The sequence below is a fragment of the Buteo buteo genome, chromosome 3 (assembly GCF_964188355.1).
Source record: "Buteo buteo chromosome 3, bButBut1.hap1.1, whole genome shotgun sequence".
NCBI lineage: Eukaryota > Metazoa > Chordata > Aves > Accipitriformes > Accipitridae > Buteo > Buteo buteo.
The window spans coordinates 58,433,549-58,452,164 of record NC_134173.1 but is presented as its reverse complement, the minus strand read 5'-3'; the positions used below and the strand labels follow the sequence as shown (position 1 = coordinate 58,452,164).

Below are 18,616 nucleotides of genomic sequence, written 5' to 3'. Positions count from 1 at the left end.
TAACTTATATTATCATGGTTTTTTGTTTTGCAGTTTTACTAAAGAATGCAAAAAAGGAAGAAGAAAAACCTTTCAGAGACTGTGCAGATGTATACCAAGCTGGTTTTAACAAAAGCGGGGTCTACACTATTTATATTAACAATGTGTCAGATCCTAAAAAGGTAAAGTAAATACTTGTTTTATTTTCTTGTTTGTCAATGTGATGTTGCTCTGGCCTTAAAGGAGCATTTGGAGCCTTTATTGAAGTTCTCATTCTGCAAAATGTTGTACTGGTATAAATAACCTGGGCTATATTCAGTCCTGAAAAAAATACAATAGAGTGAAGAAAATTATAAACTGTATTATTCTGGACATTCTTCTTTCTCGCTGACAGAGAACCCTTCGTAAGTTCCAATATACACTCAATAGTTGACTCACTTCCTCCCGCTTGGCAAATTCAGTTGAATCAGACTATGGCTGCAAATAAATCTGTGATAAAGTTTAGAAGAGAATTAGTAAAGTGCTGTAATGAGGAAGCTGATGGGGCGGATTATCTGGTAGCACAGGGAAAGGAATAGCAGAATGAGCAGTTTTTAAAGATAAAGATTTACAAAATGAGATATGTAAAACTTATTTCTAAACCGAATTTGATTTTATTAGAGGCCTTTGGAAGCCTGTAAATGTCAAGACAATATAGTTTACTAAGGAATTAGAGTTCATTAAACCATGAGTAGAATTGGGGTGGGAGAGTGCTATGGGCAAAGATCAACATAACTCTGGTGAATGTGAATCAATAAATATTTGACGTGACATAAAACACAGAGATCTCTTTAAGCATTAATGAACAGGACAAGAACAATAAACGCAGTTCTGTAGAAGCTGTTCCGGTCAAAACAGAGATGTAACATCAGAGTCCAAATTGAATGTACAAATTGGCAGTGGCTTTTCCTAGTCTTATTAAAGTTCAGAAACCATCCCCAGAAGCTGGGTTGCAATGAAGAACAATGGTTATCTGTAAGCACTGTGGCACTGATGCTTCCAGTATATTTACCTTAAACCCACTTCACTGGTCATATAAGGACAGTGACACTATGGAAGCCATCCTGTGTTTCCACTATAGCCCTGTTTGCAGAAGCTACTATGAATTGAAACAGGCTCCACAGCTCAGCTGATATAATTGCATTATTTTTTCCTGGAGGCTTCCTGTTTTAGCAAAAAAAGGGGGGGGGGGAGTTGAGGGTGTTTTTGCTGCCACCTGTTTCTGTCTTGCCCTAGCGATAACACAGCAAAAGCTGATCCCAGGCACGTTCATGTTAGTCAAGTGAGGAGTGTGATTGCTTTAACAGATTCTTTTTCAGACATTAAGGTCCTATTAACAGTCTGCAAGGTAGTGCTGTGCAGAGATAGCTGAATTAACTCCAGCTGAGATAGCTTCAAAATCACATCAACACAGCACTGTGCCAGGACTAATTAGCCCAGAGGTAGCACCACACTGACACTGTTAGATTGCTCTGGGACCCAAGCTAATATCCTGATAGGTACTGCGTGGAGACATACCCGCTTGTTTAAAGCCAGTTTAGTTATCTGGGTTACCACAATGCAATGCACAACTCTGACATCTTTTAAGAGGCCTAATATATTATTACCTTCTGTAATACTCACAGCCACTGGCAACTGTCTCATTTATAGTAATTTTATACTTCAGGTCACAAAAATATATCTTCATTTCATTTTATATTTCCTAAGGGATACTTACTAGAATCCTGACATTCAATAGAAAATATCCCTTTGTCATATATACAAATATTACTGTCAGTTCTATTTTTTTGCTGGTTTTACCTTCATATATTCATAGAAAATTATACTCTGTGCTTACAGTTCCATACCATTTATATGCTTCATTTTTATTTGCTTACAAATTTAGATCGCAATTTTTCTTTCATGTTCCTAGCTGCTACAGTTCATTAGTTTAGTTCGTTGGTTTTCCAGCCCTGTATCAAAAATTAGTAATTCATTTCCGTTTAAAAGGATATTAATAATATTCCATATTTTTGAGATGTGAAAAGAAAAAGATAGGCTTAAATTATTAAGCTAATTAATTGGTTTACTTTGATGTGGGTGTGTGTGCAATGCCTGATGGTGTTGACAAATGATTGTTCCCAGGCCATAGTGAGAGCAAAGGCAAGAAGAGTCCTCTCAGTGCCTTGCAGAGGTAGGGTCAGCTACAGGGGAAGCAGAGGCTGCTGATGAGCAGAGGAGCAGTGGGAGTGCATTTGTGACCATTTTGGAGCTGAAGGAACCATGTCAACCTTCAGAAGCTGAAGTAGGCCGGGGGGACTGGTCTGAGTGCACACAGAACCTCTGTATGTCCCTTTGGATTAATGTATTTGACTCTCTCACTGTCTCCTCTAATGCCCTTACAAGCATGACTTCTACCAACTTCTGGGTGCGCTGCACTGAAAATGTCATGTTTTTAATTGTTAGGGGGGTCTATATATCTGGCTCTTCATGGCTCTGCAAAACTGTTGCCATGAATGCAGCTTTCAAACCTTCCCCTCTACTTTCTGCCTGTGGACTTCCTACCAAATTGTTGTCGATGGTCTCTCTGAGCATATATGCCAGAATTTTAACCCATTAAATGTATGCTTAGCCCCATATACAGTGGAAACTGTCATCCTGACATGGCTACCTTCAGGCTTGGTTTCTGCATAGCAGAGACACATTCCCTGAATCTCAAATGGCTGGTCTTGAGCTTGTTGCTCTATGGCAACAATGTAGACTTGAGATGTCCTAGAGCACATGCACTTAAAGTGCCCCATGTGGTATTCACCCTCCTTTTGTTTACTTTAAAATTGGGCTTATCTCTAAATGGTTATTATGAAGTTTATAATAATTTAGTCCGTAAAGCTAAAATATGTATAAATAATCTCATATATGCCTTTTAGGAGCTTGAGTATTTTTACCCATGTATTTAAGGAAGAGTTAGAGTGCAATGCTTTGGATGCTCTTTTAATCTAAATCAGGTTATTTTATTGACAATAAACTCAGAATCTAGAGATGCATGCAAATTCAAAGTCACTTTTCTTCACCCTTTTCTTTTCTGGTAGAAGGTTAAATATCAGAACATGTTAAAAGGTGTTTAATGGCTGAGTGCCTTGACCTTGTCTGGGACAGAAGCCAGTCTAGGACATTTGTTGGCTAGAGCTATGCACAGTGAACATCTATAATCAGCTTGGCACTCCTGTTAATAAGGCAGGTGTTTGCATCTACCACCGCCAGACCACACAATGATGGCTAGTGAATAATATGCTGCTGGTAAATCTTTCTTTCACTGTGCAGTTTTCTCTTTTAATTTGTTATATTATTCAGAAAACATCAGCGTCTTTTTACAGGTATTTTATTATATTTTAGTATGAAAACCACATAATTTGTGCACATCTTAAAAATGAGTAGTCTTAATAAAGTCTTAACACAGTTGTGGATTTAACGTTTTAAAAATTGGCAGTGGATTCATGGGAGCTTGAAATTACTTATAAGGAAAGTAAATCCCTAATTTAGAAATTCTCACTGTAAATCAGACTGAAGAAATTAAATCCTGTAGATAAATGTTTTGACTCACAGTGTCTTCCCTGAAGGAGGAATAGGGACAAAATGTTTGTCTTGCAAATTGTGGGTTTTCTTGTGGTTACCCTAAATCAAATTCACATGTTTGCACTGTTCGGTATTCTGTTTCCTTCCTATACCTACACAGGGACTTCACTCGGCATGCCTGGAGCAAATTAAAACAAAAGAACTTGCGCGGGATTACTGTGGCAATGCTTATTATAAGTAGGAAAGATTTGGAATTGCTTTGCCTGAGGGTAGAATACAGTTCTCTAGTCAAATGAGGGACAAATTTTTATTTAACTGAATTGGCTAGTAACCTTCAATTTGGCAAAGAAACTTAAAGCTTTAAATTACTGACCAGTGCTGAATGGATTGACTTTTGTTGTGTGAATGCCAAAAGCTAAGCTGATGGGTGACACCTCTTCAAGCCTCTTATATATTGACATTCTACTTAAAAAGAGGGATATAACTATTCAAGAGTTCAGGCGAATGAAATTTAAGATAGTTGCACTACCAATATGGCACGGATGAGTACATGGGAATGAAAATCAGGAAAATTTGCTGGAATGAGTAGCACTGAGAAACTTAGATCTTAAAATCAAGTGTCATACAGATGTCTGTTCTTCAGCCTGTTTCTATCTATGTCCTCTGTCAGCTGTAAGGTAGCTTAAACTGAGATCAGCTGTTTCTGTTTTGGGACACTGCCTGGCACACTGTGGGTAACATTACAACACAAAGCAAAACAGAATAATCTCATCTGTGCTACGATTTGGACTCCTTGAATGGGTATTTTCTGTAAAAATTCCTGAAGATTCTTTCTTAGACAGAATGACACTCTGCTATAAGCCATAGAAAACATTATTACTGAAAGAAATACTCTTGTTTATTAAGAGGAAGGGAGTGGTTTCAGGGGCACTGTAAAGAAAATAAAAGGAGCATGGAGGGAATGTGAAGAGGAAAGCTCAGGATGCAGAATGGGATCATGGGGAGATATTCTTGAGTAATGTGCTGAAACAAAAGGAGACATTACTGGGAGAATTACACTGAACATAAGGAGAGTTCCTGTTGTAATCAAGCAATTGAGAATACCATTGAGGGCACAGGGCATGAATCCATAGGAAAACAAGCTTCCTTAGTTCCGTTTTTCACAAATATTTTTTTCCCCTTAAAATGAAAAGATTCCAATGCAAGTTTGTTTTATTGTGGGGTTTGTGTTTTGTTTTGTTTTTTTTTAATTGTTATTATTGCATAGGTCTTCTGCAATATGGAAATTGCTGGAGGAGGATGGACAGTTATACAGCACCGAGAAGATGGGAGTCTGGATTTTCAAAAAAGCTGGAAAGAATACAAAATGGTAAGGTGAAAAACGTGAAATAACTTTACAGTCCATAGAAGTGTTAGATTTCAAATAGTACTTCCTATTACCTTAAGCAGATAGTTCTGCCTATAGTGATGTGGTGTGGTCCTGCAGTCTTTTATGAGCTACCTTTTCTTATGTCTGTTACTTTCAAAAATCATAATATTCTTTTTACTCAGTTAGCTGAGTATTATTTCCCATGACTTAAGGTTTCTTTCAGGGCAGTTACTGAGATTAAAATGAGTTCAAGCTCAGGCATATGCACTAAAGAATGTTGCTGTCTGTCCCTCTGAAGTTTTGACTTGCTGTGATGTTAAGAGGTAATAGCCATGTGACAATGTTCCTAATGCATGGATGTTTTCAGATGAGGGGAACTCCTTTAGAACCTGGAGCATCTCAGATAGGAATAAAAAGTTTTACTGGGGTTTATCCCAAGTCATACAACACCTCTGCCAATCAAGCTAATGTACCGGAAATGTTGATATTTCGAATAGGATTAAAAGAAAATAAATAACTTACCACATTACAGATGACATGATTTCAGCAGGCTATTTTCGCTTTGCCAAATCAAAAAAATTTTACTCCAATCTAAATAACTTCTGAGTTTTTTCATTTGCTGCCTGATCAAACTTTCTGATGGAGCTCCTTTCTCTGAGTCCCTGAGAACTGGCTTGGATTTCAGTGACATTCCCAGTGAAGTTTTCAGAACTGTGTTATCAGCCTGGAAGAGGAAAATCTTTTTTTTCCAACAGTTTTCAAAAAGCACTAAATGAAGAGAGCATTTAAAATGTTTAAAAATAAAAGCAAGTTCAGTTCAGCAAAAATCTCTATGGGAGAAAGTTCTGATACAGAATTTACCATTTCAGAAATAAATCAGATTACTGAACCAAAATGTCATTTTGGATTTTATGGATGCTTTCTTTTCAGTATTTTTATATTACTTGAAAATATAAATTATAGGGGTAAAAACTAACCATTTGGGTCAGATGTCTGCTACTATGGATGACCAGAGGATGTAATCTGTTTCATAAGACATGTGAAGTAAAAATAATATTAAAATGGCAAATAGGTATTTTTTAATGGATTTGCAAAATTGGGAACTCTTTTTAGAATTCATAAAGTTTTAATTTAGCAGGAAACTTGAAAACTATTTTACTCTATTTTGGTTCAGAGACAAATAAAATATAAAATATCGATTTATTTTGGGGGAACCAAAATGTGAAGATTCTACCATTTCTACTTATGAGGAAATTAGAATTTGTATATGCAACCTAACTCATTCTCTCTATATGGGCTGTTTTAATTTCTGTTTATACCATATGAATTATTGAGATTTACTCATTTTTTCTCTTCTGTGCTTTTTCTTAGACCATTTAATAAAAACAGCCCTTCTTTTTAAAGTTTTCCCATGTGGCCTTTTTTCATATATATCCTTTCACTCAGTCAAACATTTTCCTCAAATTTTCCTTTACAACAGTGTGAGCCTGTTCAGGATTAGATTATGTTGGTTTTGTCTAGTTCAAGCAGTCTGAATTAGTTTTTCTTCCCTTTAGGAATGCCATAGTCTTCTATGTCTTCTAAGAGATCATTTACTTCTACCAAATAAAAAGGATCTGTTTTGGACTTTTACTGATAGCTATCCTATAGGTCATGAGAAAAGATGGGATTTAGGCTTGTCTCTACTTCTATGAACCATTTCATCCAAGTAACTAGTTTAGGCCCCATTCTGTGATTATCTTATATCACCAAATGATGAATGATAGAGGCTGATGGATGCTCTGTGGATTACTCAAATATGTAACAGTGTCTGAGCTTCAAGGCAATGACACCACTGACTTAATTCCCTCGTTGTTCAGAAAGGGTGCACGATGTCTATCGGATCACATCCCCTCTCCTTCCTGACACATCTACCTGGTGTTTCTTCCAATGGAAACGAGGTAGTGTGTTGGGGGACACAATAGTACTTCATCTTGCTTGGAGTGGTTGAACTTCATATGTGTTCTCTCAGCCCATAGTTCAGATACAGATTTCCAGATTTGCTAAGACATTGTTGTTGTCCTTGTATCTCATTAGGGCCCCAAATCTAACAGAAATAAACAATGTCATAATAATATAATAACAGCAAGAATAAGTCACTGGGGCTTCTTTTAATTTCAGTGCATTTAGTTCTTATTGGAAAAGAATCTGGAAAACTGTTGAAGTTATTCAGTTACAAGCAAGTACTGATTGCCAGCTTCTGAGCTGGACAGGGACTCAGGCCACCAACCTGCGGCACTGCTAGTGACCTCACAAATTATTGGCTGTTCCAGTTGTCGGAGGCCATTGCACATTTTCTCTGACTCTAAGCTGAGATCCTTACAGCAGGTAACTTGGAAAGGGTGCACATGCAGTATCCTCTGCAAAGGTGAGTGACAGCACTGCTGGGTTACAGGATTCACCTGGCAACAATGAGGCATTCATTGTCTTTGATTCAGTTTCATGCTGGTGCCTTCAGCTTACATGGAAGAAATTCAATTCCTATTCAATATATTTTCCAGACACCATCACAGGAAACAGGTTAAGAGAGAGTTAAAGTAGCCATGAATCTTTTGAAAGTAGGAAATATACAACTCTATCCATACATCAATTGCCAGAAAGTCAGTGATACTACACTAATAGTGGTACTAACATTTTCTCCTTGTTCTTTTGGTTCCATTTCCACTGGCATCCAATCACCACTCTGCAAAATAAAGTTACATTTTCTTTGGTATCTAAAACAATAGCTAATGAATAGAAAATGTTTTATGCAGATTTATTGTTATGCAAGATTGGCTATGCCATCTTCTTCCTTAGTGGCTTATGTACTTACCAGTATCATTCAGTTTTGATATTAGTCTTATGCCATGCCGTGTAATTTGTGCCTTTGCTTCTAAGAACTCATTTCTGACTACGAAATCTCTTGGGCTAATTCAGTTTTGTACATTCAATACTAATTGGAAGAAATTCAGAGGAAATCCTGTGAGTTCATCCTCCCGTCCTCTTCTTATCAGTATCTACTACATCTGTTCTTTCACATTTTGAAATGGATTTTCCATTATACCTTTTGTTACTTATCAGAAAAATTTGAAGTGAAGCAACAAATAATTCCTTTAACAACAGTGGCTAAGGTCACCCTGAAGCAAGTTTCAACCATTTTTCATATTTCCTTGCCTGAGGAGGGAATGTAAAACACTATTAGAGTTTTGACCTCTGCAAGGAGAATATCATTTAAAAAAACGTTGGTTACCATCTGCAAACCTGAGCCGCTTTTAGAAGGAGGGTTTCCACAAGCTTACTATCTAAGACACAGTTTCTGGCATTTATTAGGCAGTCATTAGGAATAATCAAATCCAATGATTATCTCACGTGCTAACTTGGCTATCAAGACTTCTTTCTCAATTTCCAGCTTTTCAGTTCTTGGATGAATGCACCTTTCCCAGCTACTCTCTCCATTTTTGCCAGATTAGGTGATGGGGTATTGGATTCCCTATTCTCTAGCTTTTAGTATGTCTAGTTTAATAATTCCCATCAATTTCACAGAACTTATTCCACACTCAACAGCCCAACATTCACTATCAGTTTCCCAGTGGGGCTTCTTGGGGGTCAAGTCTATTGGGGACTTCCTCAGACCTTTAAAATTATTTTCTTATTTTCTGTCATTGGAGAAAGAGTCTTAAAAGGTATTTGAAATTGCGTGCCTTGGCCAGCCCACAACAATCCTATTTCTAGCCAGGTTTTTCTCCCTGCATGTCAGTATTTAATTGTACTGCATGCCTTAATTGCTACAGTCTTGCTATTTTCCTTTCTCTGATGAAAGAAGGCTATCACTTTTTTAATCATTCATAATATCATGAGCTAGATTAGGATCACTTGTACATATTAGACTCACAGCTGAATTTCTAAGCTTTATGGCAACCACCTCCTATCTTCCTAAGCAGCAGCTGGTTTTTCTTTTGAATGACGTTCAGTGGTAAATTCCACACCCCCTTAATCTCATGTTCCTGATTAACATCTAAGAATCCAACACCAGTTCAGTGCTTAAAAAAAGTCTGCTGCCAATTCATCTCAGCAGTCATCACCAGCATTTGTGTGTGCCTGAAAAGCACATCCACATAACCACTTCCATTTCTGTTGGGGTTTCTTCTTTTTCTTTTCTCCTTTAAAGTTGTTGGGTCAAATTGATGGCTAGCTCCATAGTGCCAGTATCGTATGATGCAGAGCAGGATAATTTATGCTTTTCCATGGCTTAAATTCTACAGCATACTGAGAGCCAGACCACAGAGATGGTTACCACAACTTTCTCAGGAAGTATTTCTGGATGCAGTTCTAGTGGGCATTTACATTATGTTATCTGGAATAATGTGATTTTCCTCTGAGCCTCAGTAAATTTTAACTAGTATAACAAACCTGGTGATCCATGTCTTCTACTTACCTAAAAGACAGCTGAACATGTCTTTGGACTGTAAACCTTTGATTTCCTTCTAGACATGATGTTTTGTCTACCCTTTTTGATATACTTCCTGCAGTTCACCTCTGTGAGTAAGCTTTAGTTTAGACATAGCTCCCACCCATTTCCTGGAAGACCTTCCAGTTGCTGATCACCTCATGTTTTCACCTCACCAGTCCTTGCAAGTCCTACAGACTGTGAGTTGTGTATTTGGGCATCTAGATCTAGCTGAATTATTCATAACAAGAGCTACCATTCCAACAAAGATTTTATTTCTTAGTACCTTCTTTCAGTTCATTCTGAAAACTTCCAGATGTTACTTACATTTAATTTTTATTTGCAAAGTGTCCAGCTCCTGTTTTAGAATGTGGTCTCCTAATTCCTTTAATGGTCTCCATCTGTTTTAAGTCTTATTTTAATTTCTCTCGTGAAAATTTCAGTTCCAGTTTTCAGTTTTGTTAGCATTCTTTCTGCCCACCTTTCCTGTCCCTAAACTCTGACTTTTTTTTTGTTCCGTATTGCTTCAGTAACAATACTAACTTACACTTTTTTCTTTTTCAAAATAGGTCCTCACCACAATTAATTAACATTGTGTTTGACCTGAGCAAAGAGGCAAAAACTCAAGCTGTTGTACTGTTCCCTTTTGGAACTTTAATTGATGATGGATTTTTCTCTGTTGCAGTTTTGTCCATTTACAAACAATGTACAGATTCTTTTTTGTCCCCAAACACTTGAAAAATCAAACAACTACAGACAGATCTCCAACCCCTTCCAGTCACATTAGATTATTATGTTCATCACTTGCTTTTTCAAGGAGAGGCTGACTGCATAAAAATCACAAGGCACGTTTTTAAATTGTTTGTGTAAGTTTCATGATTCTTGTTCCACTATTTTAGTGGAAAACAACTTCAGATGTGTTTTTTTAAAAACAAAAATTACATAAACCATATGGCTAGGCTGAAGAGAATGTTCTTGACAGAAAAAATAAATTTGCTCATAATTTGATTGCTTATATTCTAGAAACAATATCTTTCATAATTCTCAGTTTTGTTAAAGATAGATATTCTGAATTAAATTTAAATCCTTTTCTAGATTATAAATGTTTAAGATATGTTATGCATTGATATGGCCACAAAATCTTCACACTTCTTGCATTCACAGTAGTCTGATATTATTGATACATTTGCTGTATTTCTGTGTTCTTTAAAAGAGAACTCAAATACTATCAAAGAGATCTGAAGATGGTAACACTGCTCTTTCTGTGACTATTCCACATTAAATAGGTTTGTCAAAAGCTCATTTTTGGGATCATCATTCATGCTAAATTTTTCCCTTTAGACTAAAGAAAAGAGATTTCTGAGAGCTACGTATATTCCACTGCAAGCATATGATGCAGTTCTTTGGGTTCACAGGACATCAAGTACTGAAATGGTCATTGAAATGAACTTCACCTAACTTCTGTTAGGGAGATTTAGAAAGATGCTGCTGTTGTTCACAGGAGTTAAAACACTCATCTGCTTTTTAGATAACGATTTGTAATTTTGACAGGAATTTAAACTTAGGAAACCTTTATCATCATGTGGAAAATGTACATACACATACCAGCTAGAGATTCCTAGCTACCAACAGGCCTGTGGTTTTATGACAGTAAGAGGTTGCCTCCATCAAGTTTGGCTTGAGCTATGTTCAAGTGATCCATTTTTTGGTCACAAACAGTAACTCAAAAAAATATAAGGAAAATAACAAAATATTACCCCTAATGTACATATGGTCGGATATGTAAACCTTAAAAGTATGATTGTTGATTGATCTCATATGCACACATATTTTCATCTTCACCATTATTACCCCCAAATTGTTTGGCTATGAAGGATCCCCCAAGGGCAAAGATATACAGCTGCTCCTGATAATTAGCTAATTGGGTTTTATAATAAGAACTGTGTCTTTCTTCCAAGGAGAGTTTTTGTGTTTCCCTGTTTTGCACAGGAGGGATCCAGTGGATGGGGATCCTACTACTATTTGACTCAATTTCTTCTTTCTCAGCTCCTAGGCCATACCTGCACTTGTGCATTGAACAGGGCCAAGGCCTGTGTGTGACCACAGTCATATGACACAAGATCCTCATCACTAAATTTTAGTGGAATTTTGGTCTGACTAAAATAACATTCCACAAATAATGCTGAAGCAGTTAGGGGTAATGAGGCATTCTCAAGTGGTAGTTTGCACAGGGCTGCCTTTTTTCCAGAGCTGAGAAGGTTTTACTGTTAGCACGTGGGTTATTCTGGTTTGCTTTCTTCTACTTAGCAGAGTAGTAGGGGCTGTTCAGAATGCTCTTCACAACTTCTTCTTCCCCGTGTGGCTTAGTGAAACAGTACTGAGGGGAAGAATTGTTGGTTCAGAGAACATGGGGAGGCTTTTTGAAGATAACCTGGGAATAGCAAAGGAATACAGAAAGTTTTGTGGAAGGAGGAGAGCCTTCATAACACTATCTGTACTACATCCATCCATCTAGCTAGCTAGCTGGAGGTATATTCCACAATTTCTTCTGCAGAAACAGCTTCATGTTCTTTCCCTGCCAGTAGTGTAAAGAATTCTGTAAAGTGCCTTGCAACATCAGCATGGTCCTTCCTGCAAAAATGAAGGATTTGAGGACAGGATGGACCTGTGAGAAAGGCAAAAACTAGGGAATGCGTGTCCTTGGAAAAGACAGAAACCATGTTCCTTCTGTACTGTAAACAAACAAGATAGGTTGGGAGTGGTGGTGGTGAATTATTATGTTGCATGAATGAGAGTGAGTTATGGGTACAAGGTGATAAAAAAGACATGCTTCAGACATGAATAGTTTTGTAACATATAGTCAGAAATACATTTCTTATGATAGTACACTCCAAGGTCACTAGTTATAAGTTGCTTATATCTGAAAAAAATCATTTACTTCAACGGACTGGGATAGACAACATGTAAGTAATTTGTTTCTTTCAAACATTTACCAAGTATTTAGTACATAAGGAAATGATTTTTGGTGACTGGAATGTGTATTAAGATATTGTGTGAGTAACGTCTTTCTTGGAGACCCACCCTTCTGTGATAAAGAATGAAACGTCATTCTAGTTTAATAAAAAGTCACTTCTGACTGCAACTGTTATTCAGATAATTGTCACTTTCATCAGTGTTATAAAAAGAGCCAGCATGTTCTCTGCTTCTCCTGAGGTCTAAATCCAGCATGTCAAGTGAAGATAGACGTGATATCAAAGTGGTAAGAGACCATATTCGGTTTTATGAAAATGAGTTCATGAAACTATTCTGGTCCTGACCAAGGCCTAACCTACAGTATGCATTTCAACAGTATAATCTAAGGGAGAAAGAATGAAACAATATTTGTTTCAGAGTGCTTTGGATCACTGGATTGGGCACCAGAGAAGATGCTACCACACAAGGAAGCACCTTCCTTATTTTGGGGAATGGTTTTGGATGTAAAATTAAACACAATTTTGTGTGGAGCACACTTGTGTTTTAAATGTGTTATACTCAGCACAGTCTTCCCTATGCAAATGTTACTGGATAACACTAGTTTCAAGTGTTGTATTGACACATGGCTATGTACTTGTGCCTACTCTGCCACCAGTGCTTCAATTTAACACCATTAATGTACGTTATTAAGACTCATGGTCTTCCAAAGGCTGTTAATATAACAATGTAAGGTATTCCTTACATGTAAAACTTAATAAATTTTATGTAATGATATCAAAACTCAGCTTAATTATGCTAACAGCCTGTAGCAGAGCACCATGAGAAAGATTAATGTTATTAAAGAAACTTTCCTTTCTAACCAAAAGACAGAACTGCAATTTTGCAAGAGCCAGGTGAGATTTTGAGAGGTTGTTTTTTAAATTAGTGATTTGAACATTTAGTGTAATTTTAGCAGAGGTCCTCCAAAATGACAGTTGTGTGCTCTCATCGTGGAACAGCTTCTTCTTCAGCGAGGAGGATCTCCTGCCTGATCTGTTCCATTTGGGACTTGCTGGAGTAGCCCTTCACTTTGGGGTTCATGCGTCAGATTAGCACTATAACTTTTTGACTCTCGTGTCAGTCATCTGTTCTTGTTCAGCTATTTAGTGTAGCAACTGAACCCAAACAAGAGAGAAAAGAGCAACCTGTAAGTTTGGTGCTTGGGGTATTTAGATGGATTATGGGGCTGAGATTCAAGTCCCTGCTCAAACTCACATACAGATGGTTTGACTGTTGGTCTTTCCTGTAGCATCTGTGCTCCTAGTCATGTGCACTTTTGCTATTTGGGATGAATCAGTGTCTTCTGAAAAGAGAATTAAGTCCTACCTCCAAAAGTTTTTTCTTTTTGCCTGAAGTGAAACAAAAGTACTTTATTTTAGATATATATTTTTTTAGATTTTAAATTTTTAGCCTAAACCATACAATATATTTCTTTGCAAAGGACAAAACAGAAAGTACTCTTAAGCTCCCAATTTGTCTTTCTTAGAGTACAAAAATTAAGTTTTCTTTTCTTTAAAACATACCCATTTCCCTGGGATGCACTTACTAAGAGCTGCACTAAGTGTCTGTATATTCCCAGGATCCACTTGTCCTAGAGTGAAGAAGGTGGTTTGGGAAAGAGGCTGTCAATGTAATTTGTTTCAGTAGGAAATGCTTTCATGTTTTTAGTTAAAACAGTAAGGAAGTTAGATTGAAATCCAGGCCTGAGGAAGATGCACTGGCTGTTGTATATGTGTCACTGCAGGAAACTGAGCTGTTTGGGCCCTATTGCCTACCCAGGGGTAACATCTGTGTAAGGTTTGCACCTCAAACCTGGATCCTGTCACTGTGATTCTTCCTCATCAGAAAGTCTGCTACTACTGGTGCTGTGTGTGTTTGAGAAGGAAAAAAGAAAAAGTGAACCTAACTTCTGTATGTCTACTAATATATTTGGTGTAGAATTAAGTGTAACAACCTGAATTGCTGCAGGATATGAACAAGATTTTGAGACACACTTTTCAAACTTGTAATGACTATACAGACATTTAGGGTTTTGTTTAAACTGACAATATCTAAGTTTTTGTTTTAGTCTTTTGACAAGGTACCTCTGGCTTCAATCTAAACATATTTTTAAAACCTGCCATCAAATATTTGTTAGTATATCATAGAAATAGTTCTTAATATTTAGCATTATTTTCCCATATTCTTTTAAGTTAACATTATTTAACACATTTGTTTTCTGAGGAAATTGAAGCCATTTCTATAGACTACATCTTTATTTCAAATAATACAATGAATAATTCAACATGATGGAAATGAAGAAGTATATTGACCTTTTTAGAAATTATCTTCTTAAACAAAATCCATTCCACATTCTCAGCTAAGGCAAAAGGAGCTGAATTTTCTTTATGGTTTCTGGGAAGACACTGCTGCTGTAAAACACTGAATTATTATCTGCTTTATTCAGTGAATTGTCTGACAGGAGATGAACCCATAGGATATATTGACTGTGTCTGGTTTCAATTTTGTTTTGTCTATAAAAAGTCAAAGCTTCCTATGAGCATTATCAGACAAAATAAATAAAGTAAGAGAGATAATTTTTTAATGAACTTGGAGTAACATGATTCAAGCAGAATACCCCTACAGATTTTGCCAAAGCTAATAAAAGTCTTTTGCACCCTACTTATTATTTTTGAATAAGTATCAACTTTGTAAATTCTTAAGGTCATTTTTAAAACCAGTATTGAATTCCATTTCTTTGTACTCATGACTGCTTTAGTAGTTTTGACTCTGTTAATCACCATGCAATTGGAAATGAGGTGATGTAGAACCTGGGTGTCATTTAGAGTAAATATTATAAAATCATGTACTTCTGTCTGTGATTCCTGATTCTAAGTACCTTAATGCATACAAAAGAACAACAAATTACTATTTATTTATTCTTTTACGGAACAGTTGGGTACTATGTCAGAATTTACTCAATTTACTATATGGTTATAGACATAAAGAACCAGAAAACTCCTTTGCTTCATCCTAATACATAAACAGGATTAAAACTATCAGTAAGGTTCTATATTGTGTCATTTCTTTACTCCGACAACAAGTGTTATCATGTCTACAAGAACAATCTATTCTAAATGTAGTACAAAATGTCACCTGATTATTGCTTGATAAAAACCCTATTTTACTAATTGGTTGCAATTTTTACGTCTTTTTAACTGACTTACTTCAGATCAAACTTTGCCAAAAATATGATCTTAATGAAATTTTCAGTGCAAAAATATAAATGTTTTCCATTTGTTAACAATAAAAGGAAACATTAGAATAATCTATGCTAAGTCAGTGCAAAGATTCATGTATCCTGTCTGTGGCTGGTAGTGGACAGTTAAGAAAACATATTATGATAATGTAAGCATATTTCCCTGCTATATTCTCCCAACTTCCATAGATTGCTAATGAGGAAAATGTAGGAGAACTCTGAAAACTTTTGGAAATTTCTGACGTTTCCTTATTACCTTAAACACTCTTTTGGAAACTTAAAGCCTCTGATTTGCCAGTCATCCCAAATGTTATGCAGATTTCAAGGGAAAAGCAAAAGGAGTATTTTTGGAATAAAATGTAAGGTTTACAGAATTAATCTGTCTACTTGGAAATATACAATGAACAATATATAGAAAACTAATGACAAAATAGTGTCTCTTAGTAATTTAAAATGCAATTTTGGAACAGTGCTTACAACCCACTGAGTTTCAGAGGGACTTAAAATGTAGTTAATGACAAACACATTCATGAAGTACAACTACAGATGTTCCTTTGCCTAGTAGATTGATAGCTGAGGATGATTTGGATCACCTCATGTATTTCCTTGAGTTTAAGTACAAAATTTTAACACAAATAATTCTGGAAGTATTTGCTATAGTAATATGAATGAAAAAAAACAATGAGTATGTTGACAGAGTATATAGGTACTGGGAAACAAACACATTTAAGGTCAGCTATGGGTCTGGAATAGATGACTCCTAATGTTAATTTTTAAGATTTAACGCTATGCCCTAAGGCATTCTTAAAACCAAACTCCTTGTCCATAGATGATGACAAGCGTGGTCTTAGGCAAGGCTGAAAACATCTTATCACTTGGGACCCACAGATTTCAGCAGCAGTATAAACATTAACTAAAATGATTGGATCTCATTACTGAGTTTTCATTACGGAACAATTACTGAATCATCTCATGAACAGCAAATTAATGAGGTCTGCTTTTCTGTGGATTTTTGTCCTGTGTCCTGCATAGAAGTCCCATTCTTATTACTAATAATCTCCTGAATCCATATTATTTTCTAAGATTCTCTGTGGCAATAGCTGGAGTTCCCCTCTTATCTCCCTCAAATCTCTCCCACATGTCTGAGGGTCCCCTGAGGCAATACAGGCTCAGTGTCTGCACTTGGCTGGCTGGTCTGCGCCTGCTGATAGGCAATTGGAATAGGCAACTGCTGAGCTTCTGCTTCAGCATTTCTCCCAGCAGCAACTTATCCCAGACACCAGTTCTCCTGAAACCTTGTTGAAATTCAAGTTTGCGTGACTTCTATCCCAACCTCGAAAGTGTTGAAAAAGCATTGCACAAAATTGAAGGACAGGTGGGCATAACAATTGCACAGCCTTGTTTCCTTAAGTTTTCTGGATGAAGAAGAAAAGAAAGATTTTGTATTTGAACACAAAATTCTGAAATGTACTTTGAAGGTTAAAAATCTTGAAGGCAAATCAAAAGAACCTAGCACAATCATTTTCTTTGCCAACCCCAGGGTTGGGAATGGAAATGAAAAGTTAATAATGTTTTTCAATTTTTTTGGCTAATAATATGTCTTCTCTTCTGCACACAAAATCTTACATATCATGTCAAAGTGGTAGTGTTCTTGTAATAGTGACAGTCAAAGTAAGATATAAACAAGGAAAGCTGTGTAGTTATTAAGTCAGCCAAAGTATCTGGAAAACCCAGCAAGCACACAAGTCTTTATTCAGGTCTGAAATAGAGGCAGTAAACTGGAGACTAAATACAGGTTGGAAACAGTTGAGTTTGGCATAATAAAATTATACTTGAAGAAATTGTTCCCAACTCTGTGCTTAAACAGAAATGTACTGCTCCTCTCTGTTTTAGATCTATGAAAGCTTTGAGTGCCTGTTTGTTTGTTTGTTTATTTCTTTTTCCAGCCATATTAGGTGTTTAATAAAATACGCTACTTCTCCTTAGGAACATTCCTTGCTTCAGAGATATGTTTTCTATTCCACTTACTTCCTTGGTTTTCTTTTCTTAAGAGCAAGGAGTTTGTTTAAAAAGAAGTTGCTCCTGACAAGAAACAAAATAATCATTCTTAGACTAGGCATTTCTAATCTGAGCTTAAGTATTGGGGCTCCTTATAATAGGATTCAGTTTTTTGTAACGAATGTGGTGGCTTTCCTCATAATTCCTTATATTCCTTTTTATATTCCTACTGTTCCCTTTTGCTGCAACTTCATTTCCTCTGGTCAGGAGAGCAAACCACTTAGTGATAGATTTTCATCTTAGTGTAATAACACGTGTGAAAAGGGAGAAGGAAGTGTAAATGCGAAGAAGAAAAATTATTATTATTTCAGAATAATTATATATGGTGTCTGGAGTTTATATAGAACACATAGGGGAACACATAATGTTAAAAAAGCCACATGTATTACATCCTGAATAGTCTGTAATCTAAATAAGATAAGACAAATATAATTCAATAGAGCCACAGTTCAAAGGGGAGTCCTTCAGCTTGCCAGCACTGGGAGAAAGGGAGAAAGGATTTCCTGAAAATCTTCTTTTAAAGGGACACAGCTGATAATAATATATCTTCTGTGAATAAGAAACCATGTAGACTGCAAAGAAATGTACTTTGACTGGTATATAAACACCTATGCTCCAACTTCTGCCTTCTGGATTTTAGGGAGGCAAACTGCCTATTAGGTAGTCACTGCAAAGCATATTTTCCCTTCCTCTGAGACAAGTGGCAATGACCAGTGGTGAAAGAGGCTGTCAGAACCAAACCACTGACTGCTCTGATATGACACTGCCAAAGTTGCTAGAACAGGAGAGACCATGTGTGACAGTCATAGGGCAAAGAGACAAGGCAAGGAGATGGAAAGGATCAAAGGAACAGATAGAAAACAGTGAAAACTACAGAAAGGTATGTCAGCTGTAGGCAGGGTTT

At 36.5% G+C, this 18,616-nt stretch overlaps 1 protein-coding gene across 1 annotated transcript in view; it reads left to right on the top strand.

The window, feature by feature from the left end:
- Positions 1-18,616, top strand: part of ANGPT1 (angiopoietin 1) — a 165,851-nt gene that overhangs the window by 104,849 nt on the left and 42,386 nt on the right. Inside the window, exons 5-6 of the mRNA XM_075023818.1 lie at positions 34-161; positions 4,838-4,939. Coding sequence (XP_074879919.1) covers positions 34-161; positions 4,838-4,939 — 230 coding nt within the window. The remainder of the gene's footprint in view (positions 1-33; positions 162-4,837; positions 4,940-18,616) is intronic.